General features: G+C 46.6%; 1 protein-coding gene across 6 annotated transcripts in view; it reads left to right on the top strand.

Moving 5' to 3' along the window:
- Nucleotides 1-20,257, top strand: part of Ube3b (ubiquitin protein ligase E3B) — a 52,059-nt gene that overhangs the window by 23,191 nt on the left and 8,611 nt on the right. For all 6 annotated transcript variants that reach the window (XM_063225814.1, XM_013141709.3, XM_063225813.1 and 3 more), the window contains exons 14-23: nt 3,112-3,283; nt 5,055-5,173; nt 5,835-5,949; nt 6,821-6,920; nt 11,166-11,285; nt 15,680-15,856; nt 15,961-16,071; nt 18,228-18,365; nt 18,665-18,730; nt 19,877-19,935. In XM_063225814.1, the coding sequence (XP_063081884.1) occupies nt 3,112-3,283; nt 5,055-5,173; nt 5,835-5,949; nt 6,821-6,920; nt 11,166-11,285; nt 15,680-15,856; nt 15,961-16,071; nt 18,228-18,365; nt 18,665-18,730; nt 19,877-19,935 (1,177 nt within the window). The remainder of the gene's footprint in view (nt 1-3,111; nt 3,284-5,054; nt 5,174-5,834; nt 5,950-6,820; nt 6,921-11,165; nt 11,286-15,679; nt 15,857-15,960; nt 16,072-18,227; nt 18,366-18,664; nt 18,731-19,876; nt 19,936-20,257) is intronic.

The following is a 20,257-nucleotide window of genomic DNA, read 5'->3' on the forward strand; positions in this document are numbered from 1 at the left end:
ACCTTTCACACTTATTCATTCTTCAAATACTTATAAAGTACCTGTGTTTGCAAAGCAGAGGATTCAGAGGTGAACAAGCTAAGTCAAGGCTCTGCCCCCAAGAGGATTCTGTTCTAGTAGTGGGGAGACACCAATGTGTAAGTAAAAAGTAGGTCACCTAAAACGACGAACACCTTGCGAAACTGAAAATGAGGAGAGACAGTGTTGGCATAGACTCGGGCAGGGTTTCTCAGCTTCAGCAGTAGTGGCCTTTTGGGCCAGTAATTCTTTATTTAGGGGGCTGTCTGTGCAGTGTAGGATATTTACCGGCCCCTGACCCAGTAGTACCTTCCACCGCGTTGTGATAGCCAAACATGTTTTCGAACATGGCCAAATGTCCCCTGAGAGAGATTTGGCAAAATCATCCTGGCTGAGACTCATTGGCCTAGTGCCAGTGACGAAGATGCAAATGGGGAGGTTCCAAATGTGTTTTAGAGGTGCATCTCTGGCCTTACTGGTGGGGTAGATTTGGGAGCATAATGACTAAAGGTTTCAAAAATGATGCTTAGTGTTTGGCCCAGATTCCTGAGTGGATGGTGGTGCCATTTGCTAAGCTGAGGAAGCGCATTTGGGGACATGACTTGCAGGGACTTGACTGGTTAGGCTGTGACAGGTACAGGCAGAGGTATCCAGAAACCTTTGGGTGTAGTGGTGGAGTAGCAGCAGAGAGATGGAGTACCTGGGACAGGTTCCTAAAAGAGACAGGAGGGAAAGGAGGACCCCGTGCCAGGTGCTTCTCAGCACCTGAAGGTTCGGCAGCGTCTTGGCTAAGAGGAGTTCGAGGTTACCACCTGTGTCTGGTTTGTAAGATGAGCTCACATCTAAGTTCATTTTCCCAAGTAAGAGAATCCAAATATAAGGTTTTTGGACAACATAAAAGTACATACTTTCACAAATAAAAGGCTAGTCTAAAATGTGTAAGTGATATTCAGTCTATTAGTTTAGCTAGTGCGCTTATTTAAAAAACAGTATGTCTTTACTCTGACATTTGCTCATTCTCCTTATATTCCCTGGTGGCACTGGAGCTCCTCTGGTCCTCTGGCCTCTTCCTCCAGGGCCCCGCATCCCCACTGTTGTCTCTGTTGAGCCAGTGTTTATGGCTGTGCCTACTTCCATCTACACCATGGGTAGCATGTACTGTGAGAACAGTTGTTTTTCTTCTTGGTGGTCCCCACAACGTAACTACTGTTTCTTTTTTTAACCTGTATTAAATTAGGAGGTTTCTGTAGTCTTTGATGTATGTAGTACAACATAGGTGACCTAAAAACTATGAGCTGAGCGCCTAATACCCACCAACCTGGTAAAGAAACTTACATTTTGAAGGCTTCTTTATAACCACATCTTCTTCCCTTGAAAGTGTGAGGTCAAACTTTTAGAAGTAATAATTCAGTGGATGCTACATTTCTTGGTCTCTTTTACAATTCCTGTAGTTCAACTCTAAGCACCCTTAGGTAGCTTTGAGGTCTCCACGTGCCTTCTCCAGGTTATTGTATCTTCCCCAAACAGTTCTTCTTTCATAGCTAAGTAATTCAGTGTACTCTGTAAAATGAGAAGGCTTAAATAGAGGTAACCACTTGTATTTGAAGCATATATTTACAAATATTTTAAGGGCTCAAATAGAAGTGATCTCTCTTCTGAGAAGCATGCCCTGCCATATGTTCGGTAACAGACTTTCTAAGTCACTATGTGTCTGCATTATTAGACCTAAAATATGCCGGTGACGTACCTTGTGGGTCGGAGGCCTTGTAGCCATCAGAAAGCTCCGTGGAATGTCCGCTGCTTCACCTTTTTGCTTCCCCAGGGTTAATCTTATGTAATTGTCAGACTTGTCTGCTACAATCATTCATTTCTTTGTCACTTTTAATACAAAATAATAGAAGTAGTTGAGAGGAAAATGTTTCTAAGTGAGGGTGAGCCTGCAGGATGTCAGCTCATGAGTCAAAACTAGCTGTCTTCTTGTCTTCATAAATAAACTTTTATTAGAAAACAAACAAATCCATTCATTTACCTGATGTGTAAGCTGCTTTAGTGCTGCAGTGACAGCACTAACAGTTGTGACTGTTAAACTAAACTTGGTTGGAAGATGCCTCCATGCTCCAGTCCTTCCCTGAAGGACCTGAACCAAACCCTGACTTAGCAGTCTATGGCCATAAACGACGGGTCACCTTATCCCACCCAAACCCGAAAAACCCTAAGTATGTAAATTAACTGGAAGCCTGACTTCAGAGAATACTTTTATAACAAATAGCTGAGTCTAAGCCAATCATAGCAGCAGTTTTTGATCAACCACAGGCAGCTAGTTTACCAGAGCATGTTCAAATAAAGAAAATGCTAAGTTACAATAAGTGCTGTCTGCCCACTTTTAAAACAGAACTTTCTGAACCTCCTCTGGCTCTGAGGCTGCACGATGTATCAGCTATCCTTTGTTCAGTTAATCTCTGCTAAATTCAATTTGTCTCAAGTTTTTATTTTGACAACAGTGTCCCATCTGGTCCACAGAGCCTACCCCTCTCCAGAAAAACTTGCTGATCCCTGTTAAAACATAATTACTGTCTCACACTGATCGGGCTGTGTGTCTTGGGCAAATTGTTTAGTTGCTCTGTCCTTCACTTTCCTCCCTTAAAAGATGGAGATGACACTGTGCTGGGCAGTGTTCTGCACACCTGTAACCCCAACTACTCAGGAGGCCGGTACAGGAGGATCAAAAGTTCAAGGCCAGCCTGGCCAACTCAGTGAGCCCCCACTTCAAAATAAAAATTTAAATCTTTCCCTTCAGTTCAGTTCTCAGGGTTGAAGGAAAACAGTGGGATGACATTGGATTTCACAAGCAGAAAGCAGGCAGTGCACGCCAAATGTCTAAGCGGGTATCTGACACACAGCACCTACTGAACGTTAACTGTTATTATCGTTGTGATTCTCAGGGTAATAATGCTTTTCCTAATTGTACCTTCTTCTCACACGCATTAAATGATCAATAATGGATTTAAGTGTTTTATTTTCCCAATGAAAAGGAGAAATAACAGATGAGATGGAGTTCCCATTTGAAGCTTGAGTTTCTCTGTCCTTTTCCAGGTCTCACTTACCTTGATGACCTGCTGCCCAAACTATGGGCATTTATCTGTGAGCTGGGGCCCCATGGGGGGCTAAAGCTCTTCTTGGAATGCCTGAACAATGACACTGAAGAGTCCAAGCAGCTCTTGGCCATGCTGATGCTGTTCTGTGACTGTTCCCGACACCTCATCACGTAGGTTGACTGCTGTGGGGCTAAATAGCTTTCTTAGAATCAGAGAAATCAACCTAGTGTCAGGAAGCAAAGTAATAGCTGACAATTACTATATATGTTAGACCTTTGTGACAGGATCATTAGAAGGACTAGACGAGAGCCAGGCAGGGTGGCACCTACCTATACTCTAGCTGGTTGGGAGAATGAGATGGAATCACTTGTGCTCATGAGTTCCAGACCAGCCTGGGCAAAATGGTGAAACCCTTTTCTCAAGGGTCTCAAAAAAGAAAGAAAGTGGGGCTGGGGATTTAGCTCAGTGGCATAAGCGCCTACCTTGCAAGCAGGCAGTCATGAGTTCGATCCCTGGTACCGATTAAAAAAAAAAGAAAGAAAGAAAGAAAGTGATAGATAGATAACAAAAAAAAAAAAAAACATTTACATGGTGGCATGTACTAGGTGTTCAGGAATTGTCCCCAGTTACTCAGGATAGCTGGGTCAGTACCACTGAGTGTGGTGTTTAGGGTCTTCTGGAAATGGGTCCACATCATAGCTCAAGCATTGATTCACTATGCAGGGTAAATCACTGGAAAATATCAGGGTCAGAGAGTTGGAATCCAAAGCCTGGCTCAGCCATCTGCTGTGATGCCCTGGGCAAGGGGGTAAGGAATTCCACCCTGTTCTGAGACTGTTTCCTCATCTACAAATGGGAGTAACAACAGTACCTGCTTTTACGCATGTGGTAAAGATGAAAAGAGACCATTAACGCCAAGAGCTTAGCACAACCCTGGCACACAGGAAGAGTCTGTTACGTGTTGGCCGTGGTATTATCGGCCAACCCTAGGCAAGTCACTTAACCTCTCTGAGCCTCAGTTTGCTTGCTAGCAGGATGAAGGTAATATTACCGATGTGACAAAGAGTAAGTGAGGAAAGCAATGTCAGCTGCTTAGTAAAGTGTCGGGCAAAAGGTGGGATGTTAACAAATTATTCCTTAAACTTCCATGTTCACTTACATATTTGGTGTTAAGTCCACCTTTTCCCAAAGTATTGGGGAAGAATAATAAGACAGAGTGCACCTCAGGGAAGTACACACAGGCTGTAAGACCTTAGCAGGAAGGGGTTGGGGTCGCGTAAGTGGCAGGTGGGGTGAGCACCGAGAAGGAAGTGGGCAGAGTCCGCAGCCCCTCCAGTACAACCATTAGCTGCCGAGTCCAAGTGAGTCACATTCTAAATTTTCAGTTAGAGCTGTGTCTCGCCTGTTCTTCATGCCTGTCTTCTTCCAGACATCTCTCCACTCACAAATACTTAGCAGGTACTGCAGTGTCTGTCCCTGATGGGGGCTCAGGCGCCACAGCTGTGTTAGTAAACACAGCAGTCAAGAATCCAAGTGTAGAGCAAGAAACTGTCATAGATCCTTATGAGTGAGAAAATCAATTGCAGGAGGTTTTTTCCTTAATTTCTGTAAAATCTTTTTACTGCACACAACTTCAGATAAATAGAAAATAAAATAATGAACCTTCACAAGCTGCCACCAGCTCAGCAGTTTTGCTTCATCAAAGCCCCACTTGCTCTCCTGTCCCACATTTCTCTGAAGCAAATCTTGCATATTTTAATATATATTATAATTAATCAATTATATATTATATATAATTAATATATATTATATATGATATTTTACCTGAAGTGTTTAAAAATAGCACTTACTTCTAATCATTATTTATGTTGTCTGAGAAACAATAAAATGTCGTTATTTTCCATCTCTCAGTAAAAAATTGTAAATAATTTTCTGATTTAGGATCCTTGATGACATTGAAGTTTATGAAGAACAAATTTCATTCAAACTGGAAGAGTTGGTCACCATATCCTCTTTTCTGAATTCTTTCGTGTTTAAGATGATCTGGGATGGAATCGTAGGTAAGGTAAAGGTGTCTACCGTCATTTTATTGATGCTAAACCCAGGGAGCCTAAAGAGTCTGTAACATTAACTGGTTCTTAGCCTGATTGTCTCCCAGTTAATAGAAAATGTGCATTTGTTCTTCTCAGATCTCTTAAGACAGTGTGTTACTACAGAAGTCTCTTGTCTCACTCTCCCAGGCATCCTTCCGGACTTAAATGTAGGTGTCAAAGCTTATTCATGATAGTGGCACAGCAGCTGCCTGCAAGCTCATGAGTATGATCCTGGGTACCAAAAATAAAAACCTTATTCATGATGATTCCCTTTACCCTGACTCTCCTTTTGAATACTGATATTGACCTTCACAGAATAGAATGTGTGCCAATTCAGATGACAGTCCACCTTGTGAAGTGTTTCTAGTTGTTCAGTACTGAGCCCCTTGGAGTAAAATACCTTTGGCTATCATACTACATACAGTAAGCAGCATGAGTGATTGTCTAGGAGGCACCAGGCCTTCAGACCTTTAGTACATTCCCAGGGGGCCTTTTAATCCCTTCGGTTCCACAGAAATCTCAAAGCCAGAGAGTTAAGACTTGCTAAGGGCCTCAAGAGAAAAGGACTGTCCTCCTACCCCTCCACCTCTCACCGTTTTCACAAATGTGACTCCTGTTTGCTTCCTAGAGAACGCCAAGGGTGAGACCTTGGAGCTGTTCCAGTCCGTCCACGGGTGGCTGATGGTGCTGTATGAGCGGGACTGCCGGAGACGCTTCGCCCCTGAGGACCACTGGCTGCGAAAGTGTGTATCAGGCTGGGGAGAGTGGGGACCCTGTCATGGCCCTGGCGCAAGGCCTTCTCCCCCTCCACCCTGTGCATCCATTTGCTGTGACACCTGTAAGAATGCAGCGTCTGGCACCCTTCTGATACACCAGTTTGATCAGAGTTAATGTAGAGCCACAAAGTAGGACTACTCTCAGGGGCTGTTTCTTAGCCATACGGAGAAGAGAAGGTCTTTGAGTTGACCTGAGCCATGGAGTATAATAATTATCTGGCAGTTTTTATCCACAGAATGGCCAGAGTCAAAATTATTCTGAGGGTTTTTGTTTTATTTCGTTTTGTTTTGTTGTCATTGGAGATCCTCTGACAGTGTCTAAGCAAACTTAAAAACGCAGCATGCTAGCCGCAGTGGCACATGCCTATAATCCATCAATGTTTAAGCAACATGACAGCTTCATGAGACCCTGTCTCCAAAAAGTTAAAGGGCTGAGGATTTAGCTGAGTGGCATAAGCACCTGCCTTGCAAGCAGGCGGTCGTGGGTGCGATTCCCCGGTACCAATAAAAAAAAAAAACAACAGGGAAGTAACTCAGGGCAAAGGCCCAGGATTCAATTGTATGTACCTCCCCTTGCCAAAAAAAAAGGGGGGGGGGGGTCAGCATTGCTGTCAGTGATGCGTAAGTGGCCAGTGGGTCTTAGGTGCTGCAGACCAGTCTGTGTCGCAGCTGCTCCCTCTGCTCCTGCTGCAGGGGTGACAGCAGCTATGGACAGTGCATGTGTGAGTAAAGAGGTGTAGTGAACTGGGTTCCCATAGAATTTTGCAAAGACAGGATTTGCCCCTCTAAAGTGATTTTTCTGTTTTAATAGTTAGTAACCCGTATCTTTCTTTTTAAGGGATCTCAAACCTAATGTGCTCTTCCAAGAACTCGAAAAGGACCGAAAACGCGCCCAGTTGATCCTGCAATACATCCCTCATGTCATTCCTCACAAAAACGTGAGTAGTGCTCAGAGCTGGGCTCCTAGCGTGTTCTTCTGTGGTTCTTGTGTGTTCTTCCATGTGGTTCTTGACCTCTCATCCTTGTGCTTGTAGTTAGAAGTGAACATGTGGCATCACTTACTCTGCAAGCACAGTGGTGAGGTATCTTTTGCTTTTGCTGCGAGGTCGCATTGGGTGCTGGGGCCGGAGAGATGGAGGAGGCAGTGTGATTCAGGTGCAGCCGGGCATGTGCTGCGGGAGCCCAGCTGGCAGGGGAAACAGGTCCAGAGAGAGCACCACAAGCCTTCGAAGGTACACAGGCCTTAAAGGCCAGGGCTGAGAGAGAAGGGAGGCGTACCATGTGGCTGGAGAGGATATTAAAAGAGAGTGTAATGGACGGAGGAAGTTTTTAGGAACTAGACAAGAAGTGCCTTAGAAACCAAGACTAGCAGCTTAGATGTTAGCCAAAGCCATTGCCACATGTTAAACATAGGAGGCTCCGGGTCAGAGCTGTACTTTTTTTTCTCCTCAGTACTAAGAGTTGAATCCAGGGCCTCACACATGCTACACAAATGCTGTATCTCAGCCCAGGCTGACCTTGAACTTGGGCTCTTCCTGCCTTAATCTCTCAGGTAGGTATGAACCATCACATCCAACTCAGAGCTCTACTTTAGAAAGATCATCCTAGCCACAGTACAGAAGACTGGCTAGAGACAGAAGCTGCTAAAACCAGCTGGCCTGCGTAGGGTAGGACCATGGAGTAGAACAGTGATTAAGTCAAAAGACATTTAAGGGGCTAGCACTTCAGGCCTCAGAAAGTGACCTTCAGAGAGCAAGGAAGGGAAATGGAGGCAGTTCCTGAGTTAGTTACTGCCTGTAATTGGGAGCGCTGTCCCTGAGGCAGAAACGAAGAGGCTGGTCCCGGGCATGTGGTGAGTTCAGCTTTGAGAGGGCAGGGTGTGAAATGACTGTGGTTCCTGGTGCTCTAGAACCTAAGAGAAAAGCTAGAGAGGGACTGCATGCGGGCAGCTTCCGACACTCCTGTCTGCATTCACCGACATGGGGGAGGGAATCGGCCCTTAGAAGATCGGGCCCCGTGGGATTTATCACTTGAAAGGCTGATGAGAGACAGGAGGAGGAATCCAGGGAAGGAAGGAGACCAAGAAAGTGTTGTGCCAATCTCCAGGGGATGAGAGAGACTCGGGACGAGTCAGCTGCACTGACAAGAGCGTCCAGAAGGTGCAGGAAAGCATTGTTCCCATCCCAGGGGAGCAGTGGACACTCTAGCACTGCCTGCTGGCCGCCAAGATCGTATTGTGCCTCCTGAGCGCCTAGGGTACCTTTTCTCACGTGTCCTCTTTCTTCCCCCCACCAAAAAAAAAAAAAAAATAGATGTAGTTTTTGAAAAGAGCATAAATCCCATTTTTATAAATTAAATCACACTTTTCATAGGTACCTAATCCTCACTACTTCCTGACTTTTGACTTTGATTTTGGTATTTAAAGTTGCTAATCATTCCCCACAAACAGTCATATACAAATGATGCAGCTCTAAGTTTTATTGCACTGGACACATTCCAGAACGAGGAGTCCTACAGGTAACTGCTTAGTGAAACATGCCTCCTCAGGGGAGCCCCACACACATAACGCCCTTGACTCAGCCTCTGGTTAAGAAACACAGCTTTGCAAAGCAGGCCGTCTACTGCTGTACCCTTCCAAAGACAGAATGTGCTTCCTCATCCTGAGCTGCTCATTCCCTGTAACTTCCACCCCTGGTCCCTGAACAGCCAGCCCTTCACTGTCTCTTGAGGTTCACAAACAACTCCCATTTCCCTTCTGAGTCTGCTGTTTTCCAAGTGTAGCAGTTTTCGTTTGTCAGATATTGCTCGTTTGTAGTAGTCTCCAGCTGCTCATCTCCCAGGCTGCTTCTGGTTTGATGGTGTCTGATTTAAAACCTGATTCCCACCTGTATGCATGTGCAGTTCACAGACAGTGATTTTGGGAGTTGCCAGCAGATATATACATCTTTGACAGAAATAGTATGCACTACCAGTTCAAGTTAGTTTGTGGTTTTAATATTTATTTGCACTGTCTATGAGTCCAGGTCATATACTGTTCTTCCTTCCTTCCTTCCTTCCTTCCTTCCTTCCTTCCTTCCTTCCTTCCTTCCTTTTGGGAATTTTGCTTAAGATTACCATCAAGGCCATTTGCCATTGGCTTTTCAAATCCCCTCACTTGAGGAGACAAGGTCCTTCCTCATCTCCTGGCCCTGTCCTGCTACCAGTGATTGCACAGCAGTCCACGGGAGCTTCTGCTGTCCCTCTTCCCTCCAGGTTGGGAGAGTGCAGCTGACCTGAGAGATCCTACAGAGTCTCCTCACATAGTGTTAAGAGGTAACCCCTGACCCACGGCCTCCACAGGATTAACCTGGCTTGCTGGAGGGCACAGGATGGTACCAAGACCTCGCTCTCATCCGTTACCATCGTACCATCTGCCCTAAGTGCTGAGCCCTTCCCCTGTCCTTGACGTTACTCCAGTGGGTGGCTTATAATGCTTTTCCTATTCTCAACATTTTTTAAAGCCTCAGCTCTAAATCGCTCATACGCACAGCATTTTGTTCTCTGAGCTCACTACCTGTTTGTGTCCCAATTGTGACTTCAGGTCTTTGTCTCTTATTTCAGCCCAGAAGACCTATCTGGTATGGGGTGGGCAGGCTGTGTGGTGTGGTGGCCTGTCCGTGGACATGGATCTGGTCCCCCTCTCACTGGCTGTGTGGCTTTGGATGAGTCGGGTGTTCTCATCTGAAGAGTGAGGATAATGATCCTTAGCCTGATGTCTCTGGGTTGCTGAGGTTTCCTGGCCATTCAAGGCTGAATGAACTTCCTTTGAAGCTTCCTCCACATCCTGTGGAAATCTAGAGCCTGACTCAGGCTTTCTGTGATTCCTGAGAAGCTGTTCTGCCATGCCTTCCACCGCAGGCTCCACAGAATAGCTCCTGTCATTTTAGTGATCATGCTGAAGATCTGGGGTCACAGGAAGTAGTTGGGACACATACCACATACTTAAGTACCTGTGCAGCTCCCCTGTGAGAGAGGTGGGAGCATTCTTCAGCTGCATCATCAGTCCCCCTCATTGGCTCCTCAGTCCCTCTTCCTTCTGGGTGGCCCCGGCACCCTCAGAGCTTGTGATACTATTCAGGGCTCTTCAGTCCTTGTTTCTAACTTCATGGTGCCTCACTGAACAATAGTCCCTCCCCCAAATACCTTTGCCCTCCCTTCTTAGAGGCTATTGACAATTACTTCTGCTTCAATTGTATTTCTTTATAGAGTTAATATAAGGACCAAGTAAGCACACACAACTCTTCCTCCTCCAAGGTGAATGCTATTACTATTGTTTTTATTGCCATTTTACCATTCCTGTGTTTACTAAGGCTCTTGACTTTCAGGGAAGATTCCCATTTAAAAAGAAAAAAAAAAAAAGACAAGCATCCGTGGCTAGCATATACATTCACTCAGCTGACTTTGTCTCAAGCCTGGGGTGATACAAAGGGCCGTATTTTCCTGAAGGGGTGCCTTGTTGGGCACCATGGAGTAGGCCTGTAGTTTTACAGCTCAAGAGGCTGGGCAGGAGGATTGCTGTAGCCCTGGAGTTGGAGGCCAGCTGGGTCAACACAGCAAGACCCCATTTCTTAAAAAAGCAGAAAGTAAAGGCCTTATCAGAATCATAAGGCTGAAGGCAGACTATACTATCCAAGTCTTAATTGAGAATCATTGCTAGTGGAATAGCAATGATTGGGGCACAGAGGAGGCAGGCAGGAAGGCCAGGAACTTTTGTACTTGGATGATCTTTTCATTTCTGAAAGCAGGAAAAATTATCCGTGGTTTCCGTGTTTTAAATTCATAGTACTGATGTCCTCCAAAGAGGTGCAGCTTGCCCTGCCGCCTCGTTTCTGTGGTGGGCAACTTACTGCATGAGGAGGAGGATTTTTTCCTGGAGCCCTAGTTGGGTGCTGGCTGTATCTTGACCACTTTTTCTGAAGCACTTCTCCCTTGGCATGAGTTCAACTGTATTTCTAATTTCCAAAAGTGCTCTTAAGAATGTTTAACATTCTCACAGGGCTCTGTGACCAACAGCACACATTAAGGCATCCCATTCTGGTTGCATCTCATGGCAGCATAAATTTCGGTAATTCCACAGAGTGGTTTTTGTGGCAGTATCATTTGTTGACTGTGTTTCTGTCTCCCCCCACCCTTGCTCCTTTCAGAGAGTTCTCCTATTCCGAAACATGGTTACCAAGGAAAAGGAAAAGCTGGGGCTTGTGGAAACCAGCTCCGCCTCCCCTCATGTCACTCACATTACTATTCGTCGGTCCCGGATGTTGGAGGTGAGTTTCGAAGAAGCCAGCAGAAGCTGATTGCAAAGAACTGTTCTCCGTCATGTCTGTTCTGTAGCGAGTGATCTATAGCCTCTGAACTTTTCATCACACATGGAGCAGCCACAGGCCACTTGTTCTGTAGACTGCTCTGAATAGTCTGCTTGGTTAACGTGCCCTTAGTGCTGGGGAACCACCCTGTCTTCCTTTGCTCCTGATAATCTCTGGACTAGAGCATCAGACTCCTCTCACCCTGTGAAATGAGACAGGAAGTCAGCTGCAGTGGCAGCACTGCTGTTTCAGGTCTGTACAAACTCCTTGTCCCAGCAGGCACTTTATCCAGACTCCTGCCTGAGAAGGTGGTACAGGTGGACTGGGGTGTTTTGCTGACTGAGCCACACAGAGATACATTTATCACAGCTAGAGGGTCTGTGTACATGTAAACCTAAGAGATACCATTAAAGTTGCCCATTGAAGTCAAACCCCGTGTCTCGAGTCACGAGTATGTGGCAATTTCATGTAAAGTAGAAATACATTGGTACCTTGGTTCACAGATGCTTTTGCAAACAATTTAGCTTGCAAACAGAAGCATTTAGCAAAATGTTTTTGTTTGGGAACTTTGCCTCAGGTGACAAATGACCACAGCCATCTTTTTTGCACAAACATGAGTATGGCTGTTTTCCCCAGAATCATGGTACAAATTAAGTTGTGAAACGAGGTGCCATTGTAATTGCCCTGTCTTCAGATGCCCACTTCTGTGGGCAGAAAGCTGTTGTGCTGTTTTTTAGAGGTGAGTGGCGAGGCCTGTGGGAGCCTATCACAAAATGTGCTCTGCCAAGGTAAGATTTTTTATACCCTGACAGCAATCTGCTGGAACAGCCATGGTAAAATGGATGTCCCTTACAACAGCTGTCCCAGGCCTTCCTTGGGTTGGACAGTGCCACCCTACCCATTTGTGCTGATCCTGCCAGCAATGCCGCTGATGTTTGAGCTGCAAGTCTGCAATCCCAGGAGATGCTTGGCTTGATTTATTTGCCATGTTTGCTCTTAGACCCGATATCCCACTCTGACCACAGTTCCTCATTTGCATATTCTGTCAATATAAGATAAACAAGGGGCCCCGTGGCAGTACAGGGCCACATAGCCAGCCAGCCGCATATGGCAGCCTTCATCTCCCACAGTGCAGCCACACCATGCTTGCGTTACTTCTTACCTGAGAGCTTGTTTTAGTTCCCCTGATCCTGGTGATTGACACCAGGAGCTGTTAGAAAAGACTGTATGATTTAAACAGTTGGCATCTTTGACATTCTTAAAGGTAGAGATAAGTCAGGCGTGGTGGCACAGGCCTGTAGTTCCAGCACTTGGAAGGCTGAGGCAGCACATCATGAGGCTAGCCTGAGCTACATACTTAATTTGAGGCCAGCCTGGATTATGTAACAAGACAAAAATTAGTTAATTAATTAAAGTAGGGATAAGGGCACTCAAATACTGAGAATTAACTAATTTTGTAAGACACCTAGAAGGTCAGATCACTCCCACTGAATTCAACCTGCGAGCCACTGGTTTGTAGCCTCTGCTTTTATTCAGAGGAAGAAGCAGCTTCATTATGTTGTAAAACTCCTTTTTCCACCAATTCCTCAAACCCGGATACAGCTCCCCTGTGTCCCACACCCTCAGATGTAGACAGTACCCACTGCAGAAGAGTATAGTGTCACCTGTAATGTCTGATGGGAACAGTGGATCGCTTAGCTCCCTCCTCAAGTGCCCTTGCTAATAGGAAATCACTCGGCATCCCAGTTCTGCTGGGCTGACTCCTCAGAGATGTAAGGGAAGGTAGTCTCTCTTGGGTGTTAGGCAAAGTCCTTTCCCTTTTGCCTTACTGTGAGAGCATGGCACACATTTTGTCGTGAGATTGAATCAAGAAGGGAAGAGCGGCACTTATTTAGTGATTTATTTAGTTTGGCTATTAGAACCACAGCCCAGTGGCCTTTGTTTGATCTGAACACAAGGGGGCATCAAAAACTTAATATCCGTTGTCCTGGGCTTTTTGGTTTTTTGTTTTTGTTTTGTTTTGTTTTGTTTTGTTTCCCTTCAGTATTGAGAAATGAAGCCAGGGCCTTCTCACTGAGCTACACCCTCAGGCTTTTTCATTTTTTGAGACAAGCTCTCGCAGGCCGAGTTCAAATTTATGATCCTCTTTCCTCAGCCTCCCAATGGCTGGGACTGTAATGCATGAGCCCACATCCGCAGCCTGTCCTGAGCTTTTATTCTGCCATCTGGTTCATGGCAGCATAAGAACTGTGCTTCTGGAGGCTCACAGGTGTTGGGCTAAGTCTGGCAGGAAAGCTTTCTCTTGAACAGTGAACAGAGGCTGGAACTGTGGCCCTTCAGAACTGGAAGGAACCTGCACTCTCTTATCCGTTGCTCCTTACTCTGTCAAAGGCAGAGCTGAGGACAGAGAAATTTAAGAGTCTCAGTTAGGGTCCCTCAGGTACCATTGACAGAGCCAGGCCTCCCTTTCCTGACGCAGTGTCCTCTGTGATGCATATCAAGATACAGTAGAGAGAGAAACGCTGGGCTCACGCCTGCTGTCCAAGAGGCACGTGTATAATCCTCACATAGCTGCTCCTGCTCCCGAAGGCAGGAGATATATCAGGAGACAGAGGCAAATTCCTCTACAACTTTCTGAAGAGGCTGGTATGAGTCTGATCAAGCAAGACTAGAGATCTCGATTCCACAAACATTCCTTGCTGGCCTCACGCTAAGTGCTTCCCACACGGCAGCCCTTTCCTCTCCCTAGCCCCACACATCTCTGCTGAGGAGATCATGGCTGGGAGGTGTGACATCACGACAGAATATTGAAATCTGTGCACACTCAGGACACCTCCCTTCAGCACGATGCCAGCGAAATGATCTTCAGTTAGCCTACAGCTGCTTGATAGCATCCTGTTTCTCCATTTTTCCATCTTAATGGTTCTCAGACTTGTGTGTAAAAAGTACTTCCCATGTCCTCATGCGCAAAACCATGTTCCTCTTCCTCCTGACGATGTAAGGACTTTAGAGGTTATTTCTCTTTAGCTCACCAACTTGGGAGCTTAATCCCTGATAAGATTAAAAGATCACTTTGAATCATGGAGCAAGCATGGCAGGAAAAGAGCAAAGGTCCCTCAAAATATAGCCCAGACTTGTAGATTGTTCATTTGCCTTGTAACAAGGTGACCAGACTGGCAGATGGGTGGACGCCAGAAGACAGTTTATGTAAAGTTAGCAAAACATATGACCGTGCTGCAGTTGTGACTAAAAGGAAAAAATGTGATCTCAGTAGCACATTAAGGTTGACTTGTAACTCTTTATGTGTGATATTATTTAAAGATAACAGTTTCACCCTGGTGACAGGGCTTCTCATGTTGTCAAAGGGCTCCTCCCTGGACTCTGTCTGTCCTCTTCTCTGATTTTTGTAATCACTGCTCGGAAATAAAAACCTCCAACACCCCACATACTAGTAATACATTGGGTGACAGAGTCAGAAGCTAAGAAGCCCTCAACAGATTAGAATCAAGAGACACACTCTAAAGTTTAGTAGGAGAACTTTAAGCTTGTATCCTGGGGACTATGTGTGCTGAGTTTTACAGAGGGAAGCTACACTGATCAAAACCAGAGCCTTGTGCCTGCTACGCATGCCCCCAGCATGCTAAATCTGAGCAAGTGGCCGTAAGCTGGAGGTGTGCTGAGGCTTCTCCCTCTGCTCTTGCTCTCGCCTGCCCGGTGTGGCCCCTTACCTTGGGCTCTGCACTTTACCCCTTGTCCTCTGCTATCTGTCCATTTCTACCTCCAGTAGAGCCATGTCGCTCCCTGCCTGAATTCTTACAAACCTTCTGCCACTTGTCCTTGGATTATAACTTTGATTCCTCAGCACAACTCTCCGTATCCTGTAGCTCTCAAGAAGCTAAGGGGTGGGGAATACTTGCATTTTTCATTTCATAGTGTTTCATAAGTTTAACTTTTTCCCCATGAGCTAAAACACATTCTTAGCATTAAAAAAGGAGATGTGTCTTGTCTTGGGTTTTTTTTTTTTTTCCCATCTTTTGTGTGATGGCTGAGAGCTTGTCATAGCTCATTTTGTCTGATTCCCTGTCTGACAACTCTGTATCCTCTTGAGGCCAGTCTCCTCCAGCCAGAGAGCAAGGCCATCACATCCCTGAGATGAAGCTTTCCTTTTAATGGACTCTCATTTAAAAGCAAGTGAGAACCGCTTTTTCTTCTGTATGCCCACATGTCCTGGCTTGCACATTTGGTCATTGCACTGGGAAAGCTTCCCACGGGGATAGAAGGAATCCTTGGTGAGGGAGCCTGGAATTACACACGAGGCCATGATTCCTAATAGGCTGTAATTCTGCCCTCGGCAGGACGGCTACGAGCAGCTGCGGCAGCTCTCCCAGCACGCCATGAAGGGCGTGATCCGGGTGAAGTTCGTCAATGACCTCGGGGTAGACGAGGCTGGCATCGATCAGGACGGCGTGTTCAAGGAGTTCCTGGAAGAGATCATCAAGAGGGTGTTCGACCCAGCACTCAATTTGTTCAAGGTGGCCACGGGGGTGTGAGTGGGCTTGGCCGCAGCAGACGGAAGGTGTCAGAGAAGTGAGGACAAGACGTAACCTCCGTCTCTCCCTGTCCTTCCACCTGGCAGACAACCAGCGGGGACGAGAGGCTGTACCCGTCTCCCACGTCCTACATTCACGAGAATTACCTGCAGCTCTTTGAGTTTGTGGGGAAGATGCTGGGAAAGGCTGTGTACGAGGTAGGCACACTAGGGACCAGGGAACGAAAACGTGAGATGAAATGTGAGCAGCCACTTTGGGTATGCTCCTGTGTAAGTAGCCTGACATTACGGTAAGTCGAGGCATGGGGCAGGAACCAACATTCGTTGATGTGATTGCTAGTGCTTGGCTTACGTCGTCTCCCTTAATCTTCTGGACAGTTCTGTGATGGGTGACTGTTCTTTAGGAGTGGGGGGATTAAAGCTGTGAGAACTCCCTGTTCCAGGGCCGCCTTCTAGTCAAGTGACAGAAGCAGAATTCCAGCCCCGTGCAGCCTGGCCCTCTCAGCCCTCACCGAGGAGGGAGGACGACGCAGCAGAGCCACAGCACAATGGGGAAGCTCGCTCCTCACTTTAGAAGGGCAGTTGTGTAGGCTTTAGTAGTAGGGGTTTTGGTTTGGTTTGGTTTGGTTTGGTTGGTTGATTTTTGCAGTTCTGGGGATGGAATCCAGCGCCTCACATATGCTAAGTATGAGTCTATCACTGTTTTTAAATCTTTCATTATTTAAATGAGTACCTCAGAGACAGCTGGTGCTCCTGGGAGTTGCCTGTAATTGGAACAAAAAGGTGGGGGATACCTCACAGCGCTGGTCCAGCACAGCGTATCCCGTACCCAGCTGGCCATGTGACCACGTACATTCAAGCGGCTTCACCTCAGTAAAGTGAGGAGACTGGCATCAGGGGCAAATGCAGTGATAGGTGTAAACGCCTCCCTCAGTGCCTGGTACATGGTCATCCCAGGTCAGAAGACACTATCCTCCCTGTCACTGACAGGGGCTCAGTTTATGCTCATGGAGTAAACAGTGTATAGTGACGCCACACAGCTCCGGATCCCTGTCATTGGCAGCCAGGTCAGGACAGGCAGAACTTTCCAGATGGCAGATGAACCTACCTTAAGAATCCTACCCCAAGGTGCAGGTGATTTTCACTTAGCCCAGGTGCTGAGCTGGGGGCCTTCTGGGGCCCAGTCTTTGCAGAAGTCCTGGTACAGTATGGTAGAAGTAAACTGCCTAAACTCCTAAACTGCTTCTCTTGTGACCCTACAAGCCCCAGTGTAGCGGGGTGCCTTCCAAAGGGAAGGAGCCAGCAGCTGAGGGAAGGTGTCCAGCCTTGGGCTCAGCTGCTTTGGATAGGTCATTGTCCTCTTCTTGGAAGCCTCTGCATAGCCTCAGGCCCCGCCGCGATGAAATCAAGTGCCCGATCTTGATTTTGCAAATATCATTCAGTCCTTTTGCCCTATGTTACTTGGGCAGCCTCAGTTTATTCTTTTCCTCTGATTCCCATTTTTAGAAAAAGAAAAACCAGGGCTGGGGATGTAGATCAGTGGTAGAGCACTTGCCTAGCATGTATGAGGCCCTGGGTTTGACTTTAGTACCAAAAATCAGCAACCTCCCTTTAAGCATGTAGCTATGATAGGCCAGCTGAGAAATGTGGCCTCATACTTTGCTGCGTGTCCTCCCGTCTTCCAGGCCTTGCCTCTGTCTGCCTTCCTTCCTTCCCTTGACCAGTCATGAGAACAGTGAGGACACACTGGCTCTGTGTTCAGGCTTTAACCTCATGGCCGTCTTTGGCACCATGACCACGGAGTTTGAATAGCCTTCTCTTTTAAATCTGCAGAGATACCTTTCCTTACCCTTTCAGCTGCCGCCACAGTTCAGTCTCTGCATTTCTTGCAGCCATGGCACTCAGCTGTCTGCCTTGTCCCTGCCTCTGTCTCCCCCACTGCACTCGCCACATAGAATGCAAAGCTGACACTTCCCTACCTAGAGCCCTTAGGATGGAACGCACACTGCAGCCAGCTTGTGGGGCCCTTTTGGAGCCAGCTTATGGGCTCTTATCTCAAGACTCACCCACCCTTCCCCCCACACATAGCAGGGACCAGATGTGGTCCTCACTAAAGGCCTTGTGCTCTTCATTCCTGGACTCTGTGGCTCCAAAGCCTGTGCTCTGCAGGTAGAGATCAGCTGGGTTTGTTAAACAATGAGCAGTAGGTTCTCCAGACCAGAAAGTACCTCCAGAGGTACCTAGAGGTGCCAGTGCATATTCAGGGCCACCCCTGCAGCTTAAGCGACCCAGAGTGGATCACTGAGCCAAAATCCTGCACCATGGAATTGAAAACTTCTTGTCTTTTCCCTCAGGGAATTGTGGTGGATGTGCCCTTTGCCTCCTTCTTCCTGAGCCAGCTGCTTGGGCACCACCACAGCATCTTCTACAGCTCCGTGGATGAGCTTCCTTCTCTGGACTCAGAGTTCTATAAAAACCTTACCTCCATCAAGGTTAGTGTGGAATAGTGGCTGACTAAGCCAGGGCTTAGTTGGACTCAGCTTTACCCTATCTTCATGTCCTAGAACAAGATCCACTATAATTGAGGCAGAGCCCATGTCCCTTCTGAGCACTTCCTCTGGGGGAGAGACCATAGCCTCCTGCCTCAGGGTGATGAGCAGCCTTCTCAGCTTCAACTGTGGGAGGCATGGCTGTGAACACTGCCACAGCAGCACCTCAGAGAAGGAAGAGTTAACTCTTCAAGGTTGTCGCATTCCTTGACTCCAACATTGCTCCCTCTCTGTTACCTTAGCGCTATGACGGGGACATTGCTGACCTGGGCCTGACACTGTCCTACGATGAGGATGTCATGGGTCAGGTAGGTTGGCCTTCCTGGCTGAGCTCTTCTCCTGGGCTTCCAAGACCTGCCTCAAGAGACCACAAGCTGAGGATCTGCCTGTCAGTCTGTCTCACGCTCCCCGCACCCCACCTCTTCCTGTCAGCCTGGCCTTTGTGTGCCTTCCCCTTGGAGAGCCCCCTTAAGGCTGGCTTAGTCATACTGCAACTTGGAATCTTCTGGTGGAAGCTGATCCCCTGTTTGTAACACTTTGCATTTTCATAGTAAGCATTAGCCATTACAGATAGAGAATCATGACTGAGTGGGGACTGCCCATCTGGAAAGAATGCCTCAGACAAAGGCTGGAGTGTTCGATGAGATGAGCCAGTATCTGAAGGCACCGATGGGAACCCTGTGTGTCCCATCCTCCTGAAAGTCACCCAGCCCTGAGAACCTGAGGGCCTGAGAAGCCTGTGAGAGGGACTGTAGCGCAAGTGTGGTAGCTTCAAGCTTCCCCAACTTGACTGCCCACAAACTCTTTCAAAGAAAGAAAGAGTGCTCTTTCTCCGGTCAGCAGCATTCAGGTGTTCTGTGGAGACATCTGTGGGAAGCACCAGCCCGGATGAAATATCTGACAGCACAGTTCAGCATAAACAAAAAAATGAAAATGAAAACCCCATAATGCCAGCACCCAGAGGGAGCCTGTTGTCTGTTGTCTCTGTCCTTCAGGCTCTTTCCCAGGAATGTGTGTGTAATCTTATTTTGCAGAACTACTGCCAGACCGTACATGCTACTATATAGTTGTCTTTTTTTCACCTGTTCAATAAGTGTACACTGTCCTCGTGTTTTTTACTAGCTGCACAATATTCTCATGTGTGGATGTACCAATATTTATTCAGCCTCCTGCTCTGGTCCTAAATGCCAACACAGTTCCTTCTGTGACATTCTGGAGGTTTGGCACAAATGTTTGAACAAGGATCATATAAGAAGAAGCCTTTGATATTGATCACACAGGATCTGCTCATTGACAGTTTTAACCCTGAGATTTTATGAAGAGTGATCATTCCTAAGAACATCCATCTTAACTGCATCATTATCATGGCTGTTTGCATTAGGCCCTATTCTTCAGGAAGCTTTATTTCCCCATTAGAATTCTCTCTAGTAATTACTTCCCATCTTCTCCCCCAGCTTGTTTGCCATGAACTGATTCCTGGAGGGAAGACCATTCCTGTTACAAATGAAAATAAGTGAGTACAGCGATTAGATTTTTAAGGTCACCACTTGAAAAGACTTCATTCTGGCTCTCCAGGCTTATGTTGAGAATTTATTAAGATAGATTGAAGTAGAAAGAGGCCATAAATATCATAATGAAATTTACTGGGTATAGTTCATAGGCCAGAATTGTATTAAATTCGATTTGCAAAATAAGAATTGGTGATTTATTTTTTTGCAGTAGCACTTGTAAGGTCAGAGGCACACAGGCTGCAGTGTTCTTAGGAATGAAATGACAGCTGTGTATGCAGACAGATGGATTCTGAGATGATCGGGCACCATCCTAAATCCAGAGGA

This window comes from Cavia porcellus, unplaced genomic scaffold (genome assembly GCF_034190915.1).
Source record: "Cavia porcellus strain 051 isolate PalLab524CR breed Dunkin Hartley unplaced genomic scaffold, mCavPor4.1 scaffold_16, whole genome shotgun sequence".
Lineage (NCBI taxonomy): Eukaryota > Metazoa > Chordata > Mammalia > Rodentia > Caviidae > Cavia > Cavia porcellus.